This window comes from Meriones unguiculatus, chromosome 19, assembly GCF_030254825.1.
Source record: "Meriones unguiculatus strain TT.TT164.6M chromosome 19, Bangor_MerUng_6.1, whole genome shotgun sequence".
Lineage (NCBI taxonomy): Eukaryota > Metazoa > Chordata > Mammalia > Rodentia > Muridae > Meriones > Meriones unguiculatus.
Window position 1 is genome coordinate 64,564,707 of NC_083366.1, and position 25,017 is coordinate 64,589,723.

Below are 25,017 nucleotides of genomic sequence, written 5' to 3' on the forward strand. Positions count from 1 at the left end.
TTGTTCCGCTTCCTCACTTCCGCCCGGAAGCCAGGAATCAATCGCGCGGCGGCTTGTCTTTTCTGTAGGAAGTACACATTTTTTCCCCCGCTCCGGCAATTTTACAACGTGGAAGAGAAGGTAGCAGAACGTCAGTTACAGCGAAGGCAGACGAAATAAAGAGCCCTCGGGCACCGCGTGACGGCGGAACCTTAGGAGACCGGGTGGGAAACCCCGTAGGAAGGAAAAGACGATGTGCCTGCCGGCACGTGTCAGTTCACGTAGGGGGCTACACCGCGCTGGAGTTGAGGGGCCCCGTCTCTAGAAGTGTGTTTGCGTGTGAGAAATGATGGGTTGTTGGGCCTAGCCTCTCCTCTCCTTCCTCGGGGCTTCTCGGAGGAAGAAGGAGTGGTGGGAAGGATGGGACGGAGGCTGTCAAGAAGTGGTACCCCGTAGCTCTCTCCCAGACTACCGGGATTTGCTTTGGGCTCCTGCCGCTGTTTTGCGATCTCTCCTGAATGGATTCAGCCAGCTTTTGAGGAAGGGTTGAGTGAGAGCTGAGCATCAGCTGACAGCTAAACGAGACGGAGGCAGCTCTGGAAAACTTTCCCAGCCACCTTGGTAGTATAGTGTTAATAGTTCTAGGATCTGAAATTAGACCTGATTAATTAAGATCCTTGCTTCACCACTGAGGTTTTTTTAGGTGGCATGGGAAAAGTCTTAACCTCTATGCTCCGCTGAAGAGTGAGATTCACACAACTGCTTTGTACAATGCAGGCACACAGTGGGGGGAGGGGGGGAGGAAACAACATTGTAGGTATGACATTAGTTGTCCTCTTTGTGCCTGAACAGCACTTTGGGAACACTTGTATTATGCCATACAATTGTAATTGCTGACTATCTTTGTTAGGACTGTGGAGCTCCAGGATGGAGACATTGTTGTCAGTATCTGTTAAAATAAAAGTGAATGTACAAATGAATCAAGGGGGGGAAACCCCAGTACTGAGAATAAGAAAATGAAAGGGCTAATATAATAGCTGTGATTGTTTACAAAGAAAACATCGGGGTGGGGGTGGGAATGCTGCACTTGGGTGCAGTTCCAAAGTATTTTGATTGAGAGTGGATGTAGGGCCTTTATAAAATGACCAGGGATACAAACCAAAAGCAATATAATATAAATGATGAGACATGGTTCCATAAGACCAGCTTGGCATGGATGTTTCAGGAGAAAAAGTTGTGTTATATTTGTGAAAAAACTAAGTGTTTTTCTGCCCCAAATTACTTTTCCAGATAGATGCCCAACATTGATGAAAGCCAGCAGAGAAATGAAGCGCCTCTTCGTGGGTGGACTTGGACAGGGCATTTCTGAGATAGACCTGAAAAATCAGTTCAGCAGATTTGGAGAAGTTTCCGACGTGGAGATCATCTCTAGGAAAGATGGCCAAGGTAAATCTGTAACCATTCTCTTGGGTAGTTAAAGTGAGACAGTTTGGGTATTACAGGAGAATGCAACTCTAGAGCTGAATATTAGTGCTAAACATTAAAAATTATGTATGGTGTCTTGGAAGTATTGCCTATGAAAATTAATTTCGAAACATGAAAAAATATAAAGTAGTTAGATTTCCAAAACTTCTCTGCTTTCAATTTTAGAAGTCAACATTCTAACATTATCTTATTAAGTAGATGTCACTAACGTACAATCCAGAGGTGTCTTGACTGATTATGAGGATTTTTTTTCCTTACTCATTTTTAAAAATAACTTATTTATTTTTAATTTCATGTCTATTAGTGTTTTGCCTGCATGTATGTCTGCATGAGAGTGTTGGAACTGAAATTCCCTGGAACTGGAGTTACAGACAGTTGTGAGCTGCCATGCTTGGAATTGAACCAGGGTCCTTTGGAAGAATAGCTAGTGCTCTTAATCACTAAGCCATCTCTCCAGCCCCCTCCTTACTCATTTTATTTTGAAATACTTTGATCATGTTTATAAAAACGCAGACTTTGTTCTGGTGTGGCAAAAAAAAATATTTTCTTTCAAAGAATAAATGTCCATGAACTCACTTTTTAAAGTTTGAAAACTTTTTAAGGCTGAGCATGGTGGCACACAACTTCGATCCAGGAGCCTAAGGCAGGCAGATATCTGTGTTCAAGGCCAGCCTGGTATACGTAGTGATTTTCAAGACAACCAGCACTATATAATAGAGACACCATATATCAAGAAAGAAAGAAAGAGAGAGAGAAAGAAAGAGCTGTCGATTTGTTTGCTGAATAAAAATTTAAATCAGCTTAATTCTACTTATTTATTTATTCAATTCATTTTTAGGAAATTCACATAAAGTCTTTGCATATGTTAACATCAAAATAACAGAAGCGGACCTGAAAAAATGTAAGATCATCGTGTATTTTTTTTATTAAGTGTCAGTGTGGTTGTGTAATTTGAAATGACTTTGGTTCTATATCTAAGCCGCACTAATCATTCTGTAGATGACAACCTTGATGAAGAGAATTCTGGGGCCCTACATCTCAGGTTTTAGATCATTCTTTTTGTGTTAGAAGACCTAGTAACACATGCTAGTAGGCTTGCTAGTATTTTCAAATAATTTGAGCCAAAGGACCAAACTTTCATAGAAATTGCCTATCTACTTAGCCCACCTATCCTTAGGCCATACTTCTTCTAAGTCTATTTGGGTTTTTTTTTTTTTGGGGGGGGGTGGGAGCAGCTAATTTTTTTTGTCATTTAGACCTGTTATGAAAGGACATTAGACTATGACCTTGTTAGGCCATATCTTTGACACTGTAATACTCTTTGTTTTGTTTTATTTCGGTTTTCTTGTGTTTTTCAGGACAGTTCCTCTAGTGTAGCCTTAGCTGTCCTGGGTTCACTTTGTAAACCAGCCTGGCCTCAACTGCCTTTGCCTCCCTGAATGCTGGGATTATAGGCATGTGCCACCAAGCCTGGCTCAACTGTGATATTCTCCTCATAAGATTAGTAAAGATAAGGGTAAATATTAGCTTTCAGTGATTAAAATGAGGAGATGTTTTATTATTTTGTTGATGCAATTAATGTGTTCTAGTGTTTTGGAAGTCAAAAAGGAAAAAGACACTGAAGAGCAAGTGACTGGAGTGTGCCAATGGAAAAAAATAATCAGTCTTTTATAATTCCATTTGTGAAATATTATTTTTGGTGAGAGTATATATGAGATATAATAAAATATGTACTGCATGGAAAATTTTGTTAGTGATTATATTAAGGAAGCTGACAATAGCTATTAGAAAGCTCAACTGCTAGGGCACAACGATTGAACTATAGTTCAATCATTAGCTAATGTGTGTAGTAACTGGATTGAGATAAATTAAGGTGCTACAAGATCCTAAAATGTGCTCTAATTCGCCATGAAAAATTTTACTATTTTATTTGGTCTATGGAAAAATAACAAAATACTGAATACATAGTTATTTACCAGAAGTTCCTAAAATGAGTCTATAAACGAGTTGCACATGAGGTTTGATTTACAGTTTATACATTATTTTCTCTGTTAGTCTTCAAGTAAATGAGAAATAGGGATCATAAGGATCATAAGAAACCTGTAAGCTTGCTATTGTTGCAGAGGCCCCAAATTCAGGTCCTAGTACCCACATGGGTGCCTCACAGTCACTGTGACTACAGTTCCAGGGAATTTGATGCCCTCCTTGACCTCCAGAAGCACCCACACACACAAAATAAAAATAAATCCTTTTTTAAAAGGGAGGGAGGAAGCTGTTAACTGACAGGAGCCTAGGTTCTCTCTCTCTGGCTCACTTTTTCTTTTACATTTTGGTGTCTGTGACAAATAAGCCTTTTTTTTTAGTACTAAAATATGTGCTGAAATACAGTTTTACATTGCAGTGAACTTTGGCAATTCTTTACCTTATAGGTATGTCTATTTTAAACAAAACAAAATGGAAAGGTGGAACACTACAAATTCAGCTAGCAAAGGAAAGCTTTTTACATAGGTAAGATTTGCCTCACACATATTTAAACCCACTTCTTTATAGTGTAATTGCTTTTATAACTGATGTGAAATAGTTCAGTAATGTATTACTCGTTGTCATGATTAGTTTCTCAACTTGATGAAACCTAGAATACCCTGGGAAGAGAATGTTAATGTGCTATTATTTACATCATTATTTCTTTTTGTGTTAGAAGACCTAGTATCACATGCTAGTAGGCTTGCTAGTATTTTCAAATAATTTGAACCAAAGGACCAAACTTTCATAGAAATTGCCTATCTACTTAGCCCACCTATCCTTAGGCCATACTTCTTCTAAGTCTATTTGGGTTTTTTTTTTGGGGGGGGGTGGGAGCAGCTAATTTTGGGTTGTAGTTGGGTAGTAGTTTGTTTGTGGCAGACTGTCTTGATTTCCTCCATTGATCTGGGAAGTCTGAGCCTGGTACAATTCACTAGTTGTAGCCTTAGATTGTAAAGAGATAGTTGAAAACTATGTATGCGTTCATTTATTCTCTCTCTGCTCTTTCCTGTGGGTGTGACTATTTGCTTCAGGTTCCTGCCATGACTACTCTGTAGTGGACTATAATGGACTCTAATCCAGAGTTGTGACCTTAGAGAAACCATTTCTCCCCTATGTTGCTTTTTATATGGGAAATTTTATTACAATGACAGAAATGAAAACTGGACATTAACAGGTTTTTACCTTGCAAGTGTAGCTGAAGTCTTTTTCAGTTTTTTTCATTCCAGGCTGCACAGAAAGAGAATTCAGAGTTTTTGCATGTGCATGTTATTATGTGGGTATGCATTTCTTTGTTTTTCTTTTCTAATACAATCTTCTTAGGCTTTCCCTCTTTTGTAACAACTATCTGCATGATACCAGAAATGTCTTTGTATCACCGTGGCTTTTCACACTGAAGGACATTTGAACTATTTTACCTATTGATATCTGTAGATGATCTGTGAGGATGTCTTATAAATATGAAAGTGTTTCTCCAGGGTTTATGTCAAAAGGTAGAGTTTCCTGAATCTTATGTTATTTCAGATGATACTGTTACATATATTGATTTTTGACCATCAAATGCACTGACATGCAAAGAAACAGAGAGAAGGTATAAACATGTGACAGTCTGTCTTAGTTACTATTCTACTGCAGTGACAAAGCATTCATTTGGGGGCTCATGACTCCAGGGGTCAGAGTCCATGACCACGCATGGCAGCAGAGGCAAACATGATGCTGGAGCAGTAACTGAGAGCTTGCATCTGATTCCGAAGTGTGAGTCAGAGAGGCAGCTGGGAATGGCTGGCTTTTGAAACCTCCAACCCCACCCCCAGTGACACACCTGCTTTAATAAGGCCATGCCTTCTAACCCTTCCCAAACAGTTCATTGACTGGAGATCAGATGTTCAAATATATGAACCTATGGGGCCATTCTCAGAGACATAAGAATAATTCTGCTTGTGATTTTATAGCAGGATTGTATAACAAATATTAGAGCTTTCGTAGTCATAAAGCTAATTTTTCAGAGGGAAAAGATTAGACTCATTTGGGAATTTTCAAAATGGGAAACATCTAAGAGTATGTAGATAAAAGGGTTGGATATGTAGTCATGATAGGTTGTTTAACATACATGACATCCTGGATTTGACACCAGCCTGATAGTTTAAAAAAAAAAAAAAGGAATATATCCGTGGAGCTTATGGTTTTTGATCTCTTACCTGCCGTAAAGAGAGCTGAGGCATCTCCTGTAGCAGAGCACAGGAGTGGGAAAGACATTATCTGGACTGCATTGTGTTTGTGAATAAAATGGAAGTTGATGTTAACAAAATGTGGGACTAAAGAAATACTTGGCTTTCTTCACTTTCAGTGTTTTCCAGTCATTCTACAATAAGAATGTTTTGTGTTTAGAAAATAGTTTAATTATTCAGGAAATGTTTTAGCCAAGGCAAGGGGATCTCTGTGAGTTCAGGGCCAGCCTGGTCTACAAAGAGAATTTTAGGACAGCCAGGGCTACACAGAGAAACCCTGTCTTGAAAAACAAAATAAATATTTTATTTTTTAATATTATAAAGGTGTTTTGGTGCTCATAGTTCCTAAATGGCACCCCTAAACATTTTCATGGCTGATTTGTTTTTATTTGACCTTCATTTCAGATTAGCCCAAGAAAGAGAAGAAGCAAAAAAAGAAAAATCAACCGCTGGTAACACCACCTTTTTGGAAAAGATGGGAGGAATAGACTTCCATATGAAAGCTGTGCCTGGAACAGAGGTACCAGGACATAAAGTGAGTCTCCTTCAGTAGACTGTGCCAACTATGTCTCCTAAGACCTTATGTTTGTAGGTGTGATAGCCAAAGCCAATGCATTTTTTCCACCTTAAGAATCAACATAAATATAAAATATCCTTTTGTCAATATTTTACAGTAATTATTATTTCCCAGAGTGATGGCAAAATATCTTTAGGATTTCACTGACTGATCAGTACATTTTTAATTGTTTCAGCATGTTGTTGGAACATGTTGGAGCAGTTAGGATATAGGTTGGGGCTTTTGCTTGTTTTTCATTTTCAACATGCATTTTTGAGTCTTTAGTCAGCACAACTTTCCCACCAGTTTATATATAGAGAAAAGCAAATCAGGTGGAGACACTCCCTAAGGACATAGGTGCTAAGATGGACAGGCAGGTCCCAAGATTGCTTTTTTCCACTTGCTTCAGAACTATTTGTGTTTTTATTGTTACTGTTTTAGGATTTCATACGTGCATATAATGTATTTTGATCAAATCCAGTTCCTATTCAGGTCTCCTAGTTTCTCTCTGATCTCCACCACTACTTTTTCTCCCAACTTAATATGTTATCTTTTTTTAAAAAACGCACTCAATCTCCTTATTACTTGCCTGTATGTGTATAGGTTTAGACCATCTACTAGAGACTTTCAGTGGCCATATCCCAGAAGAAAACTTAACTCTTCTCTCCCAGGAGCCCTCAATTGCAGACTACTCCACATTAGGGTTGGGACTTCTACGTCCTTATTCCATCCATGCCGGGATTTTGGCAGGCTTGGTGGTGTACAGGTCTTACATGTGCCATCACGTATCCCAGGCTAACCTCAGACTTGATACTTAACTGAGGATCACCTTGAGCTTTTGATCCTCCTGACCCACCGTCCTGAGTGCTGAGATTACAGGTGTGTCCCATCCACATCCAGTTCATGAAGAGCTGGGGCTAGAACTCAGGGTTTCTTGCACTGTGTGTGGCTCAGTGGCTGCATTTTTAGTAGCTGTATGTGTGTGTGTAAAATACTATCCAGGATGTAGCTGGAATTACTATTTTTTGTTTCTTCATACTTTTCCTTTTTGAGAGCATTTATTGTCAAAACTAAACACAATAACAATAGCCCATTGTGAGTTCAACTTTTAAAAGATTACATTTATATATTATTCCTTTGTTTATATTTATGATAATCGTAAGTCTTTTTTTTTTCTTTTAGAATTGGGTTGTGAGTAAATTTGGAAGAGTCTTACCTGTTCTTCACCTTAAGAATCAACATAAACATAAAATATCCTTTTGTCAATATTTTACAGTAATTTATTATTTCCCAGAGTGATGGCAAAATATTTTTAGGATTTCACTGCCTGATCAGTACATTTTTAATTGTTTCAGCATGTTGTTACTTCTACAAGGTAAGAGCTAAGCCATCTACAGGTATAAAGCACTTTGAGAATAATGGGTGACATGAAGTCTTATGTAGTTAAATGATGTTCGTTTGTTAATGTATATTATAAATCTTAATACAAGCAGGGCATGGTGCTTAATGCCTTTAATCCTAGCACTCCAGAAGCTGAGGCAGACAGATATCTTTGAGTTCAAGCCTAGCCTGACTTACGTGGCAAGTTCCTGGCCAGCCAAGACTATGCATGTAGTAAGATCCTGTCTCAAAAACAAAAAAATCTTATTATATAGGGATTCACAAGCCATCGCTGATAGACTAATGCAAGAATAGAAAATAAGGGATCATTGTTAAAGAAGACTCAGGAGGAATTGGTAGAATAAATTGGTTCTAAAAAGAAGATACTAGATAAAAATAGGCTGATATGTAAGAAAATAGTATATGGAGAAATAGTAGAGTCCAAGTGAGCAAACTCTGATATCTATTCCATGAGGTCAGTTATCTGAGAGCTTGAAAAGCTGGTATCCTGGGCCTCTGTGCAGAGGGTGTATATATATATTAGAGAGTTTGCTGTAATATTTATTTAACATCAAATAATTTCTTTCAACTGATAGTGATGGTGCTTCATTTTAGCTTTGGATGTTCAGTATCATAGATCCTAGAAGCTTGCCTTGTAAAATCCTCATTTAGTTTGTTTGGAAATTTAAAGTAGATGAAATAAAGAACTTTTCCAATATTAAACAGTTTTCCTCTTTTACGAGATTGGTAGGTTTCTCTATTACCTGGTGCTTTTGTTTTTTCCTTGACTGAGTAACATTATGAAATATGATCCATCAAAATACTGCCACAACCTAAAAAAGATATCGGAGGATTTGACAGAACCCATTCCCATATCTGACCTCACTTGGGAATTGGAAGGAGGCAATGACCCTATGAGTAAGAAACGTCGAGGAGAGTTTTCTGACTTTCATTTCCCTCCCCAGAAGATCAAGAAAGTGCAGAAGAGCAAGGATCCCATGGAGAACAAAGTTTCTGGTATTAGTCTAAGGACTAATCAGGTGATGGAAAATAACAAATCAGTACAGCCTATGACTACACACAGGACAGCCGCTGGTACTATTACTCCTTCTAAATCATGCCTTGTGTCCAGTTCTGGTACTCAGAAACCTAAACATGTGGGTTTTCATACTTCTGACTTTGAAATTATCCAGAATGAAAGTAGCATGTCTGATGATGACGTTGACTCAGAAGATGAATTAAAAATGATGATAGCAAAAGAGGAAAACTTACAGAAAACTAGGCATTCCTCAGTAAATGAATCTGAAAATGATTCTTTTGAAGTTGTAAGGGATGATTTCAAATCAAATATTCACAAACCTCATTCTTCAACCAGTTTAGGAAATAACTGTGAATATGACTCAAGCGATACAGATGAAATTATTGCAATGAAAAAAAACACTAGTAAGGTAAAAAACAATACAGAATTTTCACAACCTGAAAAGCCTATAAGCAAGAAAAGTTCTTCTAAAAATATAGAACCTTCAAATGATTGTATTAAAGTACAAAAAACTAAAATCAACAATGAATCAGCTCCGCATCATGGAGTAAAGGTTTTGAATCCTGTATTTCCACCTGACTCCGATGTCAGTGACAGTGAAGAGTCTGAGGAAGATGAAGAATATAAAGCCTTGATGAAAAACTGTCCCCGTTTGAGTCTCACCCTGGCTGATTTGGAGCAGCTGGCTGGCAGCTATCAGAAGGTTCCAGGAAAAGATGAGAACAGTGGCCCACAAAACGCCAATCACTGCAAATTTGACACAACCTCCAAGAGTCCCAAGACTTCTGGTGACGTGTACAGTGGCCGACAGTGCATTCTTCCTGAGGAGATTGTGGCCTCCCTTTTAGAGGAAGAGAACACTTGTAGTAAACAAAAACCAGAGGAAAATACATTAAAGCCCAAATTCCAGGCCTTCACAGGAATAGGCTGTCTCTATGCAAAGGACTCAGTGGGCAAGACTTTGAAAGAGACTGTTGCCGTCAGTGCTGTCAGTGAACATCAGGGTTCTTTGAAACATGAAGCTCGCAGTAGAAGTTTTATAGGAAATGGATCCACGTGTGCTAATGGTTCATCAAGCAAACTGACCGCATGCCAACCTGCAAAGGCGAACAGCCCGAACCACACCCAGCCCCCAAAACGACAGGGCGCTTTGGAGAGCCAGGGCCACCAAGCAACGTCCTCTACTAGTTTCAACAAGGGAACTAAAAACTCTCCCTCATGTCTGTTGCCATTAGAAGCTAACAAGTCCCTAAGTCTTAGTGCAAACAGCCACAAGATAGACTCTGACGGAGACACCTGCCATCAGTCTGGAAGTAGAAAAACTTCAGAGAAACAGGGGACTGAGTTAAGCAACCTCACATCTCTTGAGAAGCCACCAGAAGTGTCTCCCAGGAAAGACTCCCAGAAAAGCACAGCTGATTTCTCACTTGCTGGTGGTGATTCATCATGTATGAATACTAAGGACAAACATGCTGAAGATAATCAGAAGCGATTGGCAGCCTTGGCGGTGTGGCAGAAAACCAGAGAAGCACAGAAGAAACTGGTGCACAATGCATTGGCAAATTTGGTGCGTACATTTTCATTTTACGGATTTAACAAAAGTATTCTCAAGGTCCAGGTTCTCCTTTCTGTGAAGGCAGATGTGTTCTCATAGAGCTTATTGTTGTCTTTGTACTCGCTACTTAATAATTTATGTCCTTGAGGTAAATGTTTATATCATCTGTACTATTTAGTTTTTACTAAAAGGTTGCAAAATTAAATTGAAAATATTTTAAAGTTAATCTAAAATTCCATAACCTCATTAAGAAACTGTAATTTGTATAGAGATTATAGGAGGAGTAATGTAAACCTTGATGCTATTTACTGTAGTGGGCCTTTGTTCATTCCTCTAGCCGTGAAGTCTGCTTTTAAGTGGTAGATTAACAAAATACTGGTTAAATGCTGACAGCCATGCAACTGTTGATGCATCTTGTGGCATGCAGGCAGTCACAGTCTCTTGGAACATCAAACTGGTTAGGTTTCCTTAACCCATACTGAGTAGTGTGAAGGGATTAGAAGGAATTAGACAGATGCTAAAAAGCAGCAAGGAAGAAGAAACATCTTACTGCAAAAGGGAGCCATTTGTCTAAAAGTCGGGTTTTTTTTTTCAGCAAGACTAGTATTAATACACAATGTCAAGGTAGAAAATGAAGCAGCATTGATTAAGAAGGATGGGTTAGGCTGCAGAGGTTTGGATTTTATTCCTAAAGCTGTGAAACACTGAAGAGTTTTGATCAAGTCATTAAAGATTAGTTGTATACATTTTGAAACAGGAATTGGCACATTACAATACACAGAGCATCTAGCCCAAACAGTTTTTAATACACAACAAAGACTGTCTGCCTACAGTGTCTAAAATGTTTACTCTGAATCTTCAAAGATAAAGTTTGTCAGCCTCTGTTTTGGAGATCTTTCAGGCCATGACATAAAAAAATAAATATAGTGGAGTCAGATCTGGCAGCAAGTAGAACCTTGCAGAGGACAAGGACCACAGCCATGGCAATAGTGGTTCTTAAAGGTACCGATGTTAAATTAATAGAGATTGGTTGTTACTAGATACAGAGAGAATGGAGGCTTGAGGTTCTACCTTGGAGAAAAAGCAGATGATAATGGCATTCCCTGAATGAGGAGAAGCATAAATGATGGCAGAAGTTGATGGATGTAGACATTGGTATACAGTTGGCTGTCATGAAATGTAATGTGCTTGTGTTTCACTAGGATGGTCATCTAGAAGACAAAAAAACACACATTGTCTTTGCTTCTGATGATGAAAGTGAAACAGAAGACACAGCCACTCAGGGGCAAAGCTGTCCAGGAGAGGAGCTGGTGAAAGTAAGGCCTTCCAAACATTAATCTACTTTGCAGATTCTCTGTTTTGTTTTGTTTTTGTGGTATGGCTGCTGTCTTGCCCAGGATGCCTTTAAACTTTGAAAACTTCTGTTTCAGTCTGCACTATAATGTGTACCACACCCAGCTGTATTGTGCAAAAAGAGCTACACACACGTACCATTTCTGCATAGTGTTAGAGGCCAGCTCCAACAGTATGTTCAGCAGTCCAAGGAGGGGATGTGGGGGAGCGATGAATGTAAAGCAGGCACGAGTGCATGCACAGGCGTGCGTGCGCACACATACACACACACTTGATAAATAAAGCAAGGCTCCAACAACTTTATTTCTTCCCCTACAGCTTATGCAGCCTGGCTGTATATCTTTCAAGCAATATAAAAATTACAGTGTGGTTATGTTCTATTTTTTTTTCAAGTGAATGATTTCAGTGAATATATATTTTAAAAAAAAAAACAGCATGCTTATGGGTATTATAGGTGAAAGACATTATTCCTAAGAGCCCACATACATTCTTATCTAAGCAACTTGTTGTACGTTAACAAAGTGTAAGCAAGCAAGCTGTTTTTATCAGCCAGTTTCTCTTACTTGGAGGCTGCAGTTTGCAGTTACAGAGAAAGAATCAATCATCTTAAAAAGTAATCGTATAGAAAAATCTTAAGCAAATCACAAATCTAAACCTTTATTTATAAAAAACAACCAGCTGTCACTGCACTTGGCAGTGGAAAATCCTGAGGACTGTGGTGAGAACCAGAGTTGCCCAAGCCACCATCCTTGAGATGTCAGGGTCTTGAAGACTTTTCTCACCCATGAACCTGTTTGTTACCTCATATGTAAAGTCATGTCAGTATTCATGCTAGACTGTAGGGAGTGTTCTTGCATGTAATAATTATTCCTCAAATTCAAGTGGCAGTAGGGAGTGTGTGGACTAACAATCCAGGAGTCAGTTAACTCTCCCTGAGTTGGGAGTTTTCATCTATTTCACCACACACTTTTCCCTAAAGATGTGTCTGTGTTGCCAGGTTTTAATTGTGGGATAATATTGCATTATGAAGGAAATGCTGATGGCTTGGTTCGGTTAATACACATTCCTGTTTTCACCTGTCTACCAGGAGTCCATGAGTAAAGCATCTGGGAAGCTGTTTGACAGCAGTGAGGATGAAGATTCGGAGTCCTTGGAAGACAGTACCAGGTTCAACATTAAACCTCAGTTTGAGGGCAGAGCTGGCCAGAAGGTTAGTGAAGACTGAACATAGAAACAGCAGCAGCATATCTTAAGTGTTGAAGGTAGTCCTTAACTCTAGTTAAGGAAAGGGGACAGTTCTAGGTTGGGTTATTTATTGTGGGAGTAAATTCTCTCACCTCTTACTGGTTCATGGGCAGTGCAGTTATGCAGATGGTAATATGAATTCTGGCTGTGAGGCAGTACACCTAGAGACTTGTTTAAATGTGCTTACCATGACAATGTCTTTTTTCATGTAGCTCATGGATTTGCAGTCTCATTTTGGAAGTGATGAGAGATTCCGCATGGACGCTAGATTTTTAGAGAGTGACAGTGAAGAGGAACAGAACGGTAACTATTTCATTGTCTCAACAGTGCTGCTGTCAAAGCCAGGGATGAAAGAAGTCACTGTGTTTCTCCTTCAGTTAACACAGGAAGAAATTACTCCAAAATAATTGAATTGAGTTTGTGGACAGATGTTTACTTAATAATTCTTAAATTTCTTTATATACTTTTAGTAACTTACACTAAATCAGGAACCATAGAATGACTAATTGACATTAGCTAGGATAGTCTTTGTCTTGCTCTGGTGTACATGTGGGTGCTTGTTATGGGATGGTTGGCTTGTGTTAGGATGCTGGTTCATTTGTTGTCTTCTGTTCCTGTGAAACAGGGTTCTAAGTAATAGCCCAGCCTGGCATCGGTCTTGTGATCCTCCTGCCTCAGACTCTTGCTTAGATTACGGCAGTACATCACCACTCCCAGCTAGATGCTTATGTTTTTTTTCACGTTTCTTTATTTTGTGTGTGTGTGTGATCACACTTGTGCCACATTACGCATGTGGCATTCAGGGAGAAGACTGACTGGTGCTGGTTCTCTCCTTCCACCATGTGTACTGTGGGCCCAAAATCAAGTTACCAGGCTTGCAGGCAACACCTTCTTCCTCTGAGCCATCTTGCCAGCCCATTTTTAAGTCCATTATCTGGCATGCATTCTTATTTGGTGTCCATAAGAGTGAGGATGTCATCAGAAATGCCGTAATTTTACTTCCTGTGAGACTTCATAGCAGTGAGTCCAATTTATCTTCAAGATCTACCCGTCACTAAGCCACCTTGAGTGAGTCCCCAAGCCCCCGCACGCTTCCCAGTTGCTTTGCAGTTGCAGAACTGCAGTCCTTGTGTAGCTTTCATGTTCTCTGCTTCCTGAATAGATCTGATAGGCACCTCTTGTGTTTTGTCTAAAACATTTCTTTGTCCAGCTCAATACAGTTATGTCTTGAACCTCAGACAATTGGAGAGATAATGTTTTGTAGAGAACATAAGTCAGAGTAATTCCAGCTTCTGTTTTAAATGATTCCCTGCAGTAATCTGTCTTGACAGCAGATTTTTATGTTTCTTTTACCTAAACTCACTGTTAGGCTTTGTTCTCTAGTGTTTGTCTGTCAGTTAAAGGTAGCAACTTCTACGGTTGATATGTGTAAGGGACATGCTCTTCTTTCTGCAGAATTTGCTACTGAGCCAAAGACAAGCAAACGTTACATGAGTGGCCATCAAAATTGACTTAACAGTTGTCATTTTTAAACTCAACATATAATTAGAATGTTAAGAACTATCGGTTTGTACCACTTTGGTTCTATAATCTTGCTGTGTTATATTTTTTAGTCTTTAAATTTTTTAGACTTGCCACCAAAGACTTAAATACAGATTTTTTTTTTTCAAGATAGGGTTTCGCTGTGTAGCTTGGCTATTTTGGACTCACTTTGTAGACCAGGCTAGCCTTGAACTCACAGAAATTCACCTGCCTCTGCCTCCCAGGGTGCTGGGATTATAGTCGTGTGCCACCACTGCCCTGCTAAATCTTATTTTCTCATTGCAAATAGAAGTGGGATGTTTCATTTGCTAGTCATGTGATTTCTAAGTTTTTGTGGAAAGAAGTCCTGGAGAGAGGGAGAGTAACAAATAAGAGGTTAAATTTGTAATTTGGTGTAGTTTGAATGTGTTTGGATGCATACTTGACTGAGATTTCTCTAGCAATGCTTGTCAAGAAATTACTCGTTATTCTTTTTCCTCAGAGTTCAATGAAAATAAGATGAATGAAGATGAGCTTGCTGCAGAAAAAAAGAAAACCCTGAATGTTGTTCAAAGTGTTTTGAACATCAATTTGAACAACCCTACCAGCAAAGGACCAGTAGCTGCTAAGAAATTTAAGTATGCCTTATGTTCTGTTCCATTCATATTGTTTCCTTAGCAATAAATGCCTAGTGAACTTAATTTAAAAATTAAATTTTTTGTTTTGTTTTTACTCTTGAGATGCTAATGGTCTAACCTTTAGCCTTGCATTTGCCAGTCACTTGCTTTTCCCCTGAGCTCTACCCCCAGCCCAGCTGAGTCTTGTATAAATTACTGAAGAGACCAGTTGTCAACATATGTCAAACTTTCAAAAAAGTCTTTCTCTTTAACCCAGTGATTCACTTTAAGAAACTAATTTTAAGGGCAGCCATGGTAGTGCCCACTTTTATCCCAGCAACTCAGGAGGCTGAGGCAGGTGGATCTCTTGAGTTCGAGGCCAGCTTGGTCTATAGAGTGAGTTCCAGAACAGCTACGGCTACACAGAGAAACCCTGTCTCAAAAAATGAAAACAAAAACAAACACAAAACCAAAAAAACTAATTTAGAATAGTTTTTATATAACATGCACGATTTCATAACATCGTTACTTTTATTGGTTAACCAATTGGAAGTGACTTTAAATATCTATGAAATTGTTAAGCTGTGTAAATAAAACTATTATGGAAAATTTTAAATATGTACTTTAAAGACATTGGTTGTAGTGGTTCTCAACATGTGGGTCGTGACCCCTTTGAAGGTTGCATATCCGATACCTGCATATCAGATATTATAATTTATATATATTTATATTATAATTCATAACAGTAGCAAAATTAGTTATGAGGTAGCAATGAAATAGCATTATGGTTGGGTGTCACCATGACATGAGGAACTGTATTAAAGGGTCACAACATTAGGAAGGTTGAGAGCCACTGGATTAGTGTAATATAGCTTCTAGATACCTTGGATCCGGCTTCTAACTGGGTGTCAGCATGTGACTAGTTTTCTCTTCCACACCTCATTTAAATTGTTTTTAAGATTTATTTATTTTATTATGTATATAGTGTTCTGCTTGCAGGCCAGAAGAGGATACCAGATCTCATTATAGATGGTTGTGAGCTACCATGTGGTTGCTGGGAATTGAACTCAGGACCTCTGGTAGAGCAAGGAGTGCTCTTAACCTCTGTGCCATCTCCCCAGCCCTCATTTAAATTTCTATTAACTACTGAAATGTATTTTGTGCAAGTTCTGGGTAGTGTATCATTTTATCTATATATGTCTCTATATGTTCAAAACTTTTTTTCCCCTTATAATTTGGTTATTGAAATAAGATCTCACTATGTCACCCAGGTTGGTCCCATAAATGTGACAGTAGTCTTGCCATCACTTCATGAGTTCTGGGATTGCAAGTGTACACCCACAATCTCCAGTTCTCAGATATTTGTTTCTGTTTTGTTTTTCAAGACAGGGTGTTTTTATATAGCCTTGGCTGTCCTGGAACTCTTCTCCGTAGCCCAGGCTGCCCTCGAACTCATAGAAATCCACCTACTTCTGCCTCTTAAGTGCTGGGATTAAAGGTGTGCACCACCATTACCCAGCAAGGTAATATTTTATACATATGTCTGTGTGTGTGTGTCTTTAGGTCAGAAGGTAGCTTTGAAGTCCCCCTTTCCTTCCACCAGGTGGGTCTTGAGGCTTAAACTCAGGTCTTCATAGTAGCGAGTCCCTTTACCTAGTGAAACAAAATATTTTTTGGTTTTAGTTTTTGTTGTTGTTTCTGAGACAGGGTCTCTAGGTAGGCCTGGCTGTCATGGAGTTCACATATGCCTGCCTCTGCCTTTTGATTGCTGGGCTTAAAGGCATGTGCCACCACTCCTAGCTATAATTTTTAAGGTTAAAAAGGATCCAGGAAAACTCAAATAGTTTTAAATGTTTATAACAAGAGTATAATTCTTCTCTTTGATGAATACCATTTAGCTTCATTTTGTCGCTGCCCCCCTCCCCACCCACAGTTTACTTAACAGTTGCTGGAACAGAGTACTCTGACAAAGCTATTTAAAGGAAAAGGGGGTTATTTCAACTCAGTTTGAGATTGCAGCCCATCATGGTGGAAATGTTAGACTGGCAGACTGAAGGATCTGGCTGAATCACTCATCAGAAAGAGAGCAGTGAATGCCTGTGTGCTTGCAGTCAGCTAACTGTCTCCACAGTCAGTGTCTTCTGCCTAGGAAATGCTGCTATCCACAGTGACTGAGGCTTCCTACCCCAAGTAATGTAATCAAAAAAATTGTCCACTAACATGCCCACAGCTCAACCTAGTATAGACATTCCTTTGTTGAGACTCTTTGAAGTTGATTCTTCATTGTATCAAGTTCACAAGTAAAATTGCCCCTCACAGCCCCTAAATTAGAGGCTTTGTAGTGACAAATTGTGATTAAATTTATAGAGATTAAATTCCATTAATGTTTGAATTTATCTCTTCCAACCTTTATTCTTTTTACATAGGGACATCATACATTATGATCCAACAAAGCAAGACCATGCCATTTATGAAAGAAAACAAGAAGATAAAGAAAAAGACAGGTAAATTGGGGTCTGTTTTCTTCAAATTCCAATGACGCTGCTGAGTTAATGACTTTAATAAACTACATAAAAATGTTTCAATTTGAACAATTGAAGTTCCTTAGCTATGTCTAGGGCTTTATTCAAAAGATTTTGTTTTATTTTTGAACTGAAGTCCATAGTCCATAGATTTTTCTATAAAAGGAGTAACTGTGACTAAATTAGGCTTTGCAGGTCAGATAGGTTCTGTTAAAAATATTTCTCTTTACTTTGGTAAGGGAAGTTGTGAACATGGAAATTTGTGTCATGTAGTTTTATTGTATGGATGCCCTGCCTACATGTACATCTATATAGGCACATGTGCATTCGTGGTACTGTAAGGCTGGAGGGGGTGTGGAGTGAAGAACTGAATTTGCATACAAACTGAGGTTACAGACAGTTGTGAGCTGTCATATGGTTGCTGGAAATTAAACCCAGGTCCTCTGGAAAGATAGTCAGTGCCCTTAACTGCTGGGCCAGTTCCCATATATAATTTTTGCATAATGGGAAGTATTTTTTCATCAATTATTTCAAACTATGGAAGCCATACTTGGGGGCTGGAGTGATAGCTCTGTGTTCTGAGCACTTGTTGGTCTTGCAGAGGCTCCAGTTTTGATTCCTATATGGCAGCTCATAACCATCAGTAATTCTAGTCCCAGGGCATCCTGTGCTTTCTTCCTACCCCAGGCATTCAAGTGGTACACTTGCATACATTGCAGGAAAAGCATATATGTAAAAATGAATAAACAAATCTTTAAAAAGGAAAAAAAAACATTCTTACCATGGACTTAAGAGATAAGTAAGCAATTAAGGGATAAATGATCTAGATTTGATATTGATCACAGAAGTTTGCCAGTTTATGCTTCAAATAATGTTTTCACAGATTTGATGTTTGTTTAGGAACCATTTCTTAAATTTCATGTCATTTGCCTCCTGATGATTATGAATTTTCAAACTTGTGGCTGGTTCCTGTAAAAAACAAAGAAAAAATCTCTCCCTGTTATTTTTACTCTTTCCTCTTAACACTTGACTATAAGTAACAAGAAAAAACACAAAATATCTTCAGTGGTTTCCTGGATATCTCTTTAGCTTTAGATTTCCATTTATGTCATTTATGTATAAGCCATATTTTCTATTTTGCCACAGGTGTCAATGTTTTTAGAATTCCTCCTCTAATTCCCAATACAATTTCCACCCCAAGCAAGTAGCTGTGTGAAGTTTACTTTTCCTGGTGTTTAGAGACTTTTCAAAACTTGTCTTTGTTATGCGCTTGTCCGTGTATGTCATTTCAGTAAAGCGAAACGGAAGAAGAAAAGGGAAGAAGCTGAGAAGCTGCCTGAGGTATCCCAAGACATGTATTACAGCATCGCTACAGATTTGAAGGAAATATTCCAAAGTGTGGAAAGCACAGATGAAAAGGAAGAAGACGTGCCCTGGAATGAGGATCGTGGTAGAGAGGAAGCTGAGGAAATGAGGAGTGCTGTAACATTGACAAGTGGGCCTGAGCAGACCAGGGGCTTCACGTTCTCTTTCTTTGATTCAGATACTAAAGAAGTAAAGGAAGGTGTGGTTTTTGTGTTTGTTTTTCCTACTTTTTTAGTTCAGTCAGATTGAACTTAATTGGATTTACAGTAAATATAATGGATTTCATGTTACCTCAGTAAAAGGATCCTTTTTTTCAGTCTGCATAAGGAATATGAGAGTCAGTGTATCCTGATTATAAATTGGACGTTCCTACAAGTGTGAACAAAAAGCTGATTTTGCATTGAAAGGAGCAGACTGCTCAAGCTAGCTGCTGTGAGTGGAGGCTAGGCATTACTGCCCCCGTGTTCCTTTTTGTTACATAAAAACAATCAGGAACAAGCAACCACATCATTTAAACAGCTTTGTTTCTTATTGCAGCTGTAGATATTGTGGCCTACAGAAAGGAAGAAATAGATAGCCCTTTTGGCTTTTACAAATACGCCATGTCATCAATATGCCAGTTATTTCAAAGCTCACTGTTTTAGATTTGATAGAATGTAGAAAAAAAATAAAAAAGCAGGTCTTACAATTTTGCATCCTATTTTGGGATATTTATCTTGAAGACCAAAAAGTTCCATTGATAAGCAAAAAATAAAAATGAAACACCCTCCCCCCACTTTTTTTTTTTTTTTTTTTTTTTTTAATTTTAAAAGTGTGTATGTGGCTGGACATGGTAGTGCACACCTGTAATCCCAGGCTTCAGGGAGGCAGAAGTCTCAGGGAATTCAAGGCCAGCCTGGTCTACAGAGTCCAGGACAGCCAAGGCTACACAGAGAAATCCTGTCTCGGGGGGGGAAAAAAGTGTGAGCGTGTGTGTGTGTGTGTGTGTGTGTGTGTGTGTAAGTAAAAGAGGGGGCAGGATCACTTGGAGCTGGATTTACAGCACCTGGAGCTGGGAGCTGTCTGACATGGTGCTCTTTTGGGTCTTCTAAAAGCAGAAAGTGCTCTTAACCACTAAGCCGTCTCTCTAGCCCTTCATTTTTCCTTTTGAAGACGGGGTCTTACTGCATATCCCAGAGTGGTATGGAACTTACCATGTAGGTCAGGCCAGCCTCAAACTTAGGGTATTTTGCCTCAGCCTCTTGAGTGACAAGATAATAATGTGTGCCACACCAGGCTAAGACACTTTTTCAGAAACTTTTCCTTACCCAGTGTTGAAGATGTGTGTTCAGCTTTGTGAGTGTTCGCTATAAAAGGCGGGATGGATCTACCCAGCACCAGCTACGCACAGCTGACTTCGGGGATTGCTTCACACATCAGCATTTAAAATAGAAGTGCATGGGGTGAGAGGTGGCCCAGCAGTTAAGAGCCTGTTTTCTTCTTATAGAAGACCCAGGCACCACATGAGGTGCCTCACAAATTCCTGCAACTCCAGCTCCAAGGGGCTCCAATCCCTCTGGCTTCTGGGGGCACTTAGACTCACTAGCACATACACAAAATTAAAATTTTTTAAAACCACTGTGTGTTTAACATGTCAAATTTCAGCACTATACTACCCTTAAAATAGCTACGGAGACACAGTAGCTTTTCCAAAATGCAAATGAGATGCATTGTAACCTGTTTCTACTTTGTTTTTCTTTGTAGTTAAATAAGTGACAGTTGAATAGAATATGAAATCTAAATACTGTAACTTTTTGGGGGAAATAAAATGGCCCTATAATTACTCTTAGATACAAGCAATCTATTTTTTAAAGTAGTTGGAAACTTGGGGAGTTGTGAGAGATTGGGCAGCAGTTCTAGGAAGCAGTTTGAGAGTTGAAAACATAAACATGAGTTCCTTTTTTCATATATGAATAAGCAGGAAGAGACTAGTTTCATCGCCTCTTGTTGTAGACCTCTTTTTTTATGTTTTTGTTTTGTCTTGTTTTTTGAGACTGCGTCTCTCTACATAGCCATACTTGTTCTGGGACTCACTTTGTAGACCAGGCTGGCTTCAAACTCACAGAGATCCGCCTGCCTACTGAGTACTGGGATTAAAGGTGTGCGCCACCATGCCCAATCCTGTAGGCTTCTTTTAACAGCACCTAAGATGTGCTTGCTTATTCTTTGAAAACATATTGCTCATCCATAAACATTTAGCTTTTGGCTCTTTTTATACTGTTATATTCCTTATTTGATCACTCTAAACAGTGGATTTTAGTATTTAAATTTTTTAAAGGTAATGCTACTTATTTTAGGCTCAGTGGTAGCATATTTGTTTAGCATGAACAATGCCCTGGATTTGTGCTCCAAAACTAGAGGATAATATCTGTTTTGCAATTTTAAGAATTTAGTCATGTTTGCATAGTATAGGTAGTCAATTTACTGAGTTTGGAAATACATGGTTGCTCAATCATAATTGCATTGCCTTTTCTTGTCATAATAATATAGACACATATAGAATCGAACCAGTGAAACGTGGGAAGGTGATTTGTCAGGAAGATCCCCGATTCCAAGATAGTAGTTCGGAAGAAGAGGATGTTACTAACGAAGACGATCACAAAAAGCCCAGCCTGGGGTAAGCAGTTTGTGTGTGAGCATGTGTTATGGCTTCTAAGGTCAGAGTCAGACATGTATCAGCAGCAGTACTCAAGCATCTTGATCAAAGTTTACCCAGACCTTTTTGAAAGACAGTGATTTTTACATGGCAGCTTGTGGCAGATACAGCACGTACATGGCAGTGAGATTGATGGGAACATTCCTGGTTTGGAAATCAGATGCTACAGCTGACTTAGGTCCCAGCTGGGAACACTGGCAACCAGGGTTAACAATGGGAATGAGTATTGACATCCAGAGTTTGTACTTAACTCCTCATTACCTATCAAGACTTTAGGTGGAAGCCAGGTGCAGTGGTGTATGCCTGTAATTCCGGCACCCAGGGAGGCAGAGGCATGTGAATCTCTGAGTGAGGCCAACCCTGGTCTACAAAGTGAGTGCAGGACAAACAAGGCTACACAGAGAACCCTGTCATGGGAGGAACAAAAGAGAAAAAAGTTTTTAGATGGAAGAAGGGGGGAGGTGATCTTAAAGCACAATAACATGAACAAAGTGCAGGGAAACTTTTTCCCTTTGTTTTTGTTTGTTTGCTTTCTTACTTGGGTTTCTTGTTTGGTTTTAGACAGGGCTTATGTCATCTATTATATGAACTCATTATATAGCCAACACTGCCTGGAATTACTCATCTTCCTGCCTCTACTTTGCAAATGCTGTGATTATAGGCATACACCATCATAGCAGCTGTAATAATTTCTTCTTACATGTTGAAGTAATTTCTGCCTTTTTCTCCCACCTGTTTCAGAGAAGCATTTCCTGAGAAAGAGCCCACTAGATTTTTCTTTTTCTCTAAGAATGACGACAGACTTCTTGGTAGGTCCATTCTTTCATTCAGTGGTGTGGAACAGGTAGTAAGCACAACTCTCACTCACTGTGTACTGGACACAGTGGCTACGTCTGGAACTATTGGCCCGTTCTGTAATGTGACTTGTTCCCAACAATTGCAAAGCTCTTAGGGGCCTCTGTTATGATGTTCATTGCTTACTTTGTTGTAAGGACTTTTATAGATACTTATATGTAAAAGCCCTAAGTTTTCACTAATCTAGAATATGCATGAAATCTCTGAGGCTGGTGATGAACTAGAATTGATAATGTCATCAGATTGTCCATTTTAGTAGTAAGTAAATTGCAGCCTGATGCTTCTGTTTTTCTGGTAGGTTCTAACTTATTCTGGAGTGGTGTGGGAAGTAGTTTTAGCAGAAGTTCTTGGGAAGCCCGAACAAATAGTCTCCTTTTGGTGAGTAATTGTTTCTTCATACTGATTTCCTACAAAGTAAAAGAACAAATAGCAGATAGGTAGGTAGGTGGGTGGATGGATGGATGGATGGATAGACAGACAGACAGACAGATATCATCAAATCATGTACTCAGAACATCCCAGCAGAAACTTACAGGATTTAAGGTAGTCAGCTGGAGTTCCCAGTTAGGCTTTCTGTCCCTGCCTGAGCTTTTCATGGCTAAGCTTCCAGGTTCTCTTTCCCACTACAGGCACTTGTATATCCTAGAATAAAGAGAGTAACATCAGCTGGAAATGGCTCACTTTCCAGCTGTTCTCAAGGGCACAGTGTTACTCTTGGGCTGACAGTTTTCTTCCCTGCCACGGGTCCCATCCCCAGACAAGAGGTTCTTTGAGGACACTTGAAAAAAACATAAGTACACAGTGAGGCCAGTTGGGGAGCCCTGCTTCCAGAGCCAGTTTCTCAGTAAGGTCGAACAGCACATGACAATTTACCAATACAGTGTACATTATACAAGTGTGTGTCAAGAGACTGAAGACTGCCTCTTTTGAGTAACTGGTGTCAGTCTAGCCGGTCTAGTAATAGGTAACCAGGAGGTTTTTCAAAGCCAAGTTTCCTAAACATATGTAACTAAAAATTGAATCAACTCTACATTCCAGTGAGTACTTCTAGAATGGGTTTCTAAGGCTTTAACTTAAAGTATACTTTATTAAACATGAGAAATTTGTGTTTATTGTTGATAAAAAGCTTTTTATTTAATGGTTTTTCTAGGATTGTCGGAAGAAACACAAAGAAGCCAAAAGGAAGCTGAAAGCAAATTAATCAATGTCAGCTTCAGTTTTGGAATTGAATGTGCAGATAGGTCACCAGATCTCCAAAAAAAATACTGAGAAAACTTCACTGACAAAGAAGAAATTTTGTAGTGGAAGAATATTCAAAGCCTGGATGGTGATATATCATTCTGATTACTATTTGTTTTTGTGGAAATCTTCTGTATTTCTTCCTTTGTGACTATGTCCCAAGATTAACTCAGCCAGTTGTGGTGACGCACACTTGTAGCCTCAGCACTTTAGAAGGGGAAGTGGGAGGGTATTTAAGCCCTGAGTTTTAGATCACACACAGCAACACCCACTTCAGAACAGTACTTATGCTTGTTCCTCATCCTAAGTGACTAGTGGCTATCTGTTGGTGGGAGGCTTACATGAAACCATGTTTAATAAATGGTTTCATGAGCTGGGCACAGCAGCACACACCTGTAATCCCAGCACTTGTGGAGGCAGAGGCAGGTGGATCTCTGTGAGTTCAAGGCCAGCCTGGTCTACAAAGTGAGTTCAGGACAGCCAAAGCTACACAGAGAAACCCTGTCTTGAAAAACCAAAAAAAGGAAAGGAAGAAAGAAAAAAGAAAGAAAACAAAACAAACAAATAAATGGTTTCATGTACTTGTTTATATATTTCTGACTATAGTAAATATTTTTACCTCTAATTTGTCTTTTTAAACTGATTTACAAGTTAACTTTGAGTTCTGTACTTACATTCTGATGATAAATTAAATCTTTGTAATAAATGGTTCAGTATGTTTGTATTTATTTCTGATTATTCTAAATACTGTTTACCTTCTCTCTTTTATTAAAAAAAAGGTTACAAGTTAACTTTGAGCTCTGTACTTGTATTCTGCTGACAAGTTGCCTGAAACGTGGGATGCTCAGACCAACACCTGAGCTTTCTGTGAGCACTGGAAAAGGAAGACAGCACAGTTGCTTTCTTGACCTTAGCCTTGTCTGATTAGTGAACAACATGTGAGATGGGCTTGTCAGTCCCAAAGGTCCAATTAGATCTGAGTTCATGAAAATTCTAATTACCTAAAGGACCACATGTAGTCAAAAGCCAGGAGTCAGGTCCCAAGTCAGATAGGAACACAGGTTTCCTGTTTCATGAAATGTAGCTAAGATTCAAGAGACAGGCCTATTAAAATGAGCTCTGTATAAAAGGATGTTAGTCCTAAGCATCTTACTGAGTTATGTGCATCTCGAGTTAGGATAGTATTTATTTGATGCACATTTTGCTTGAGTATAAAATCTATTGGGGGGAGGGAGCTGGAGAGGTGGCTCAGTGGTTAAGAACACTGCTCTTCCAAAGGTCCTGAGTTCAATTCCCAGCAACCACATGGTGGCTCACAGCCATCTATAATGAGATCTGGTGCTCTCTTCTGGTGTGCAGGT

At 39.1% G+C, this 25,017-nt stretch overlaps 1 protein-coding gene across 8 annotated transcripts; it reads left to right on the forward strand.

The window, feature by feature from the left end:
* The first annotated feature begins 10 nt into the window (after positions 1 to 10).
* On the forward strand, positions 11 to 24,372 carry Nol8 (nucleolar protein 8). 8 transcript variants are annotated; one of them, XM_021627414.2, is made up of 17 exons: positions 11 to 120; positions 1,270 to 1,425; positions 2,303 to 2,365; positions 3,894 to 3,972; positions 6,120 to 6,249; positions 7,453 to 7,521; positions 8,448 to 10,256; positions 11,447 to 11,560; positions 12,685 to 12,807; positions 13,055 to 13,145; positions 14,866 to 15,001; positions 17,407 to 17,484; positions 18,795 to 19,066; positions 21,397 to 21,523; positions 22,304 to 22,371; positions 22,716 to 22,795; positions 23,568 to 24,372. In XM_021627414.2, the coding sequence occupies exons 2-17, from the start codon at positions 1,287 to 1,289 to the stop codon at positions 23,616 to 23,618; spliced, it is 3,429 nt and encodes a 1,142-aa protein (XP_021483089.1). In that variant the 5' UTR covers positions 11 to 120; positions 1,270 to 1,286; the 3' UTR covers positions 23,619 to 24,372. The 8 variants fall into 8 exon arrangements, with proteins under 8 accessions (XP_021483089.1, XP_021483088.1, XP_060228545.1 ...); XM_021627413.2 differs by having other exon boundaries at positions 20 to 203; XM_060372562.1 differs by having other exon boundaries at positions 20 to 203; positions 1,274 to 1,425.
* Positions 24,373 to 25,017: the final 645 nt, after the last annotated feature.

Excerpts from the sequence above, each read along its gene's own strand:
- Nol8 (XM_021627414.2), top strand. The coding sequence starts at position 1,287 with ATGAAAGCCAGCAGAGAAATGAAGCGCCTCTTCGTGGGTGGACTTGGA. Across the intron at positions 3,973-6,119 it reads AAGGAAAGCTTTTTACATAG|ATTAGCCCAAGAAAGAGAAG; the intron begins GTAAGATTTGCC and ends CCTTCATTTCAG. Across the intron at positions 7,522-8,447 it reads AGAATCAACATAAACATAAA|ATTATGAAATATGATCCATC; the intron begins ATATCCTTTTGT and ends TGACTGAGTAAC.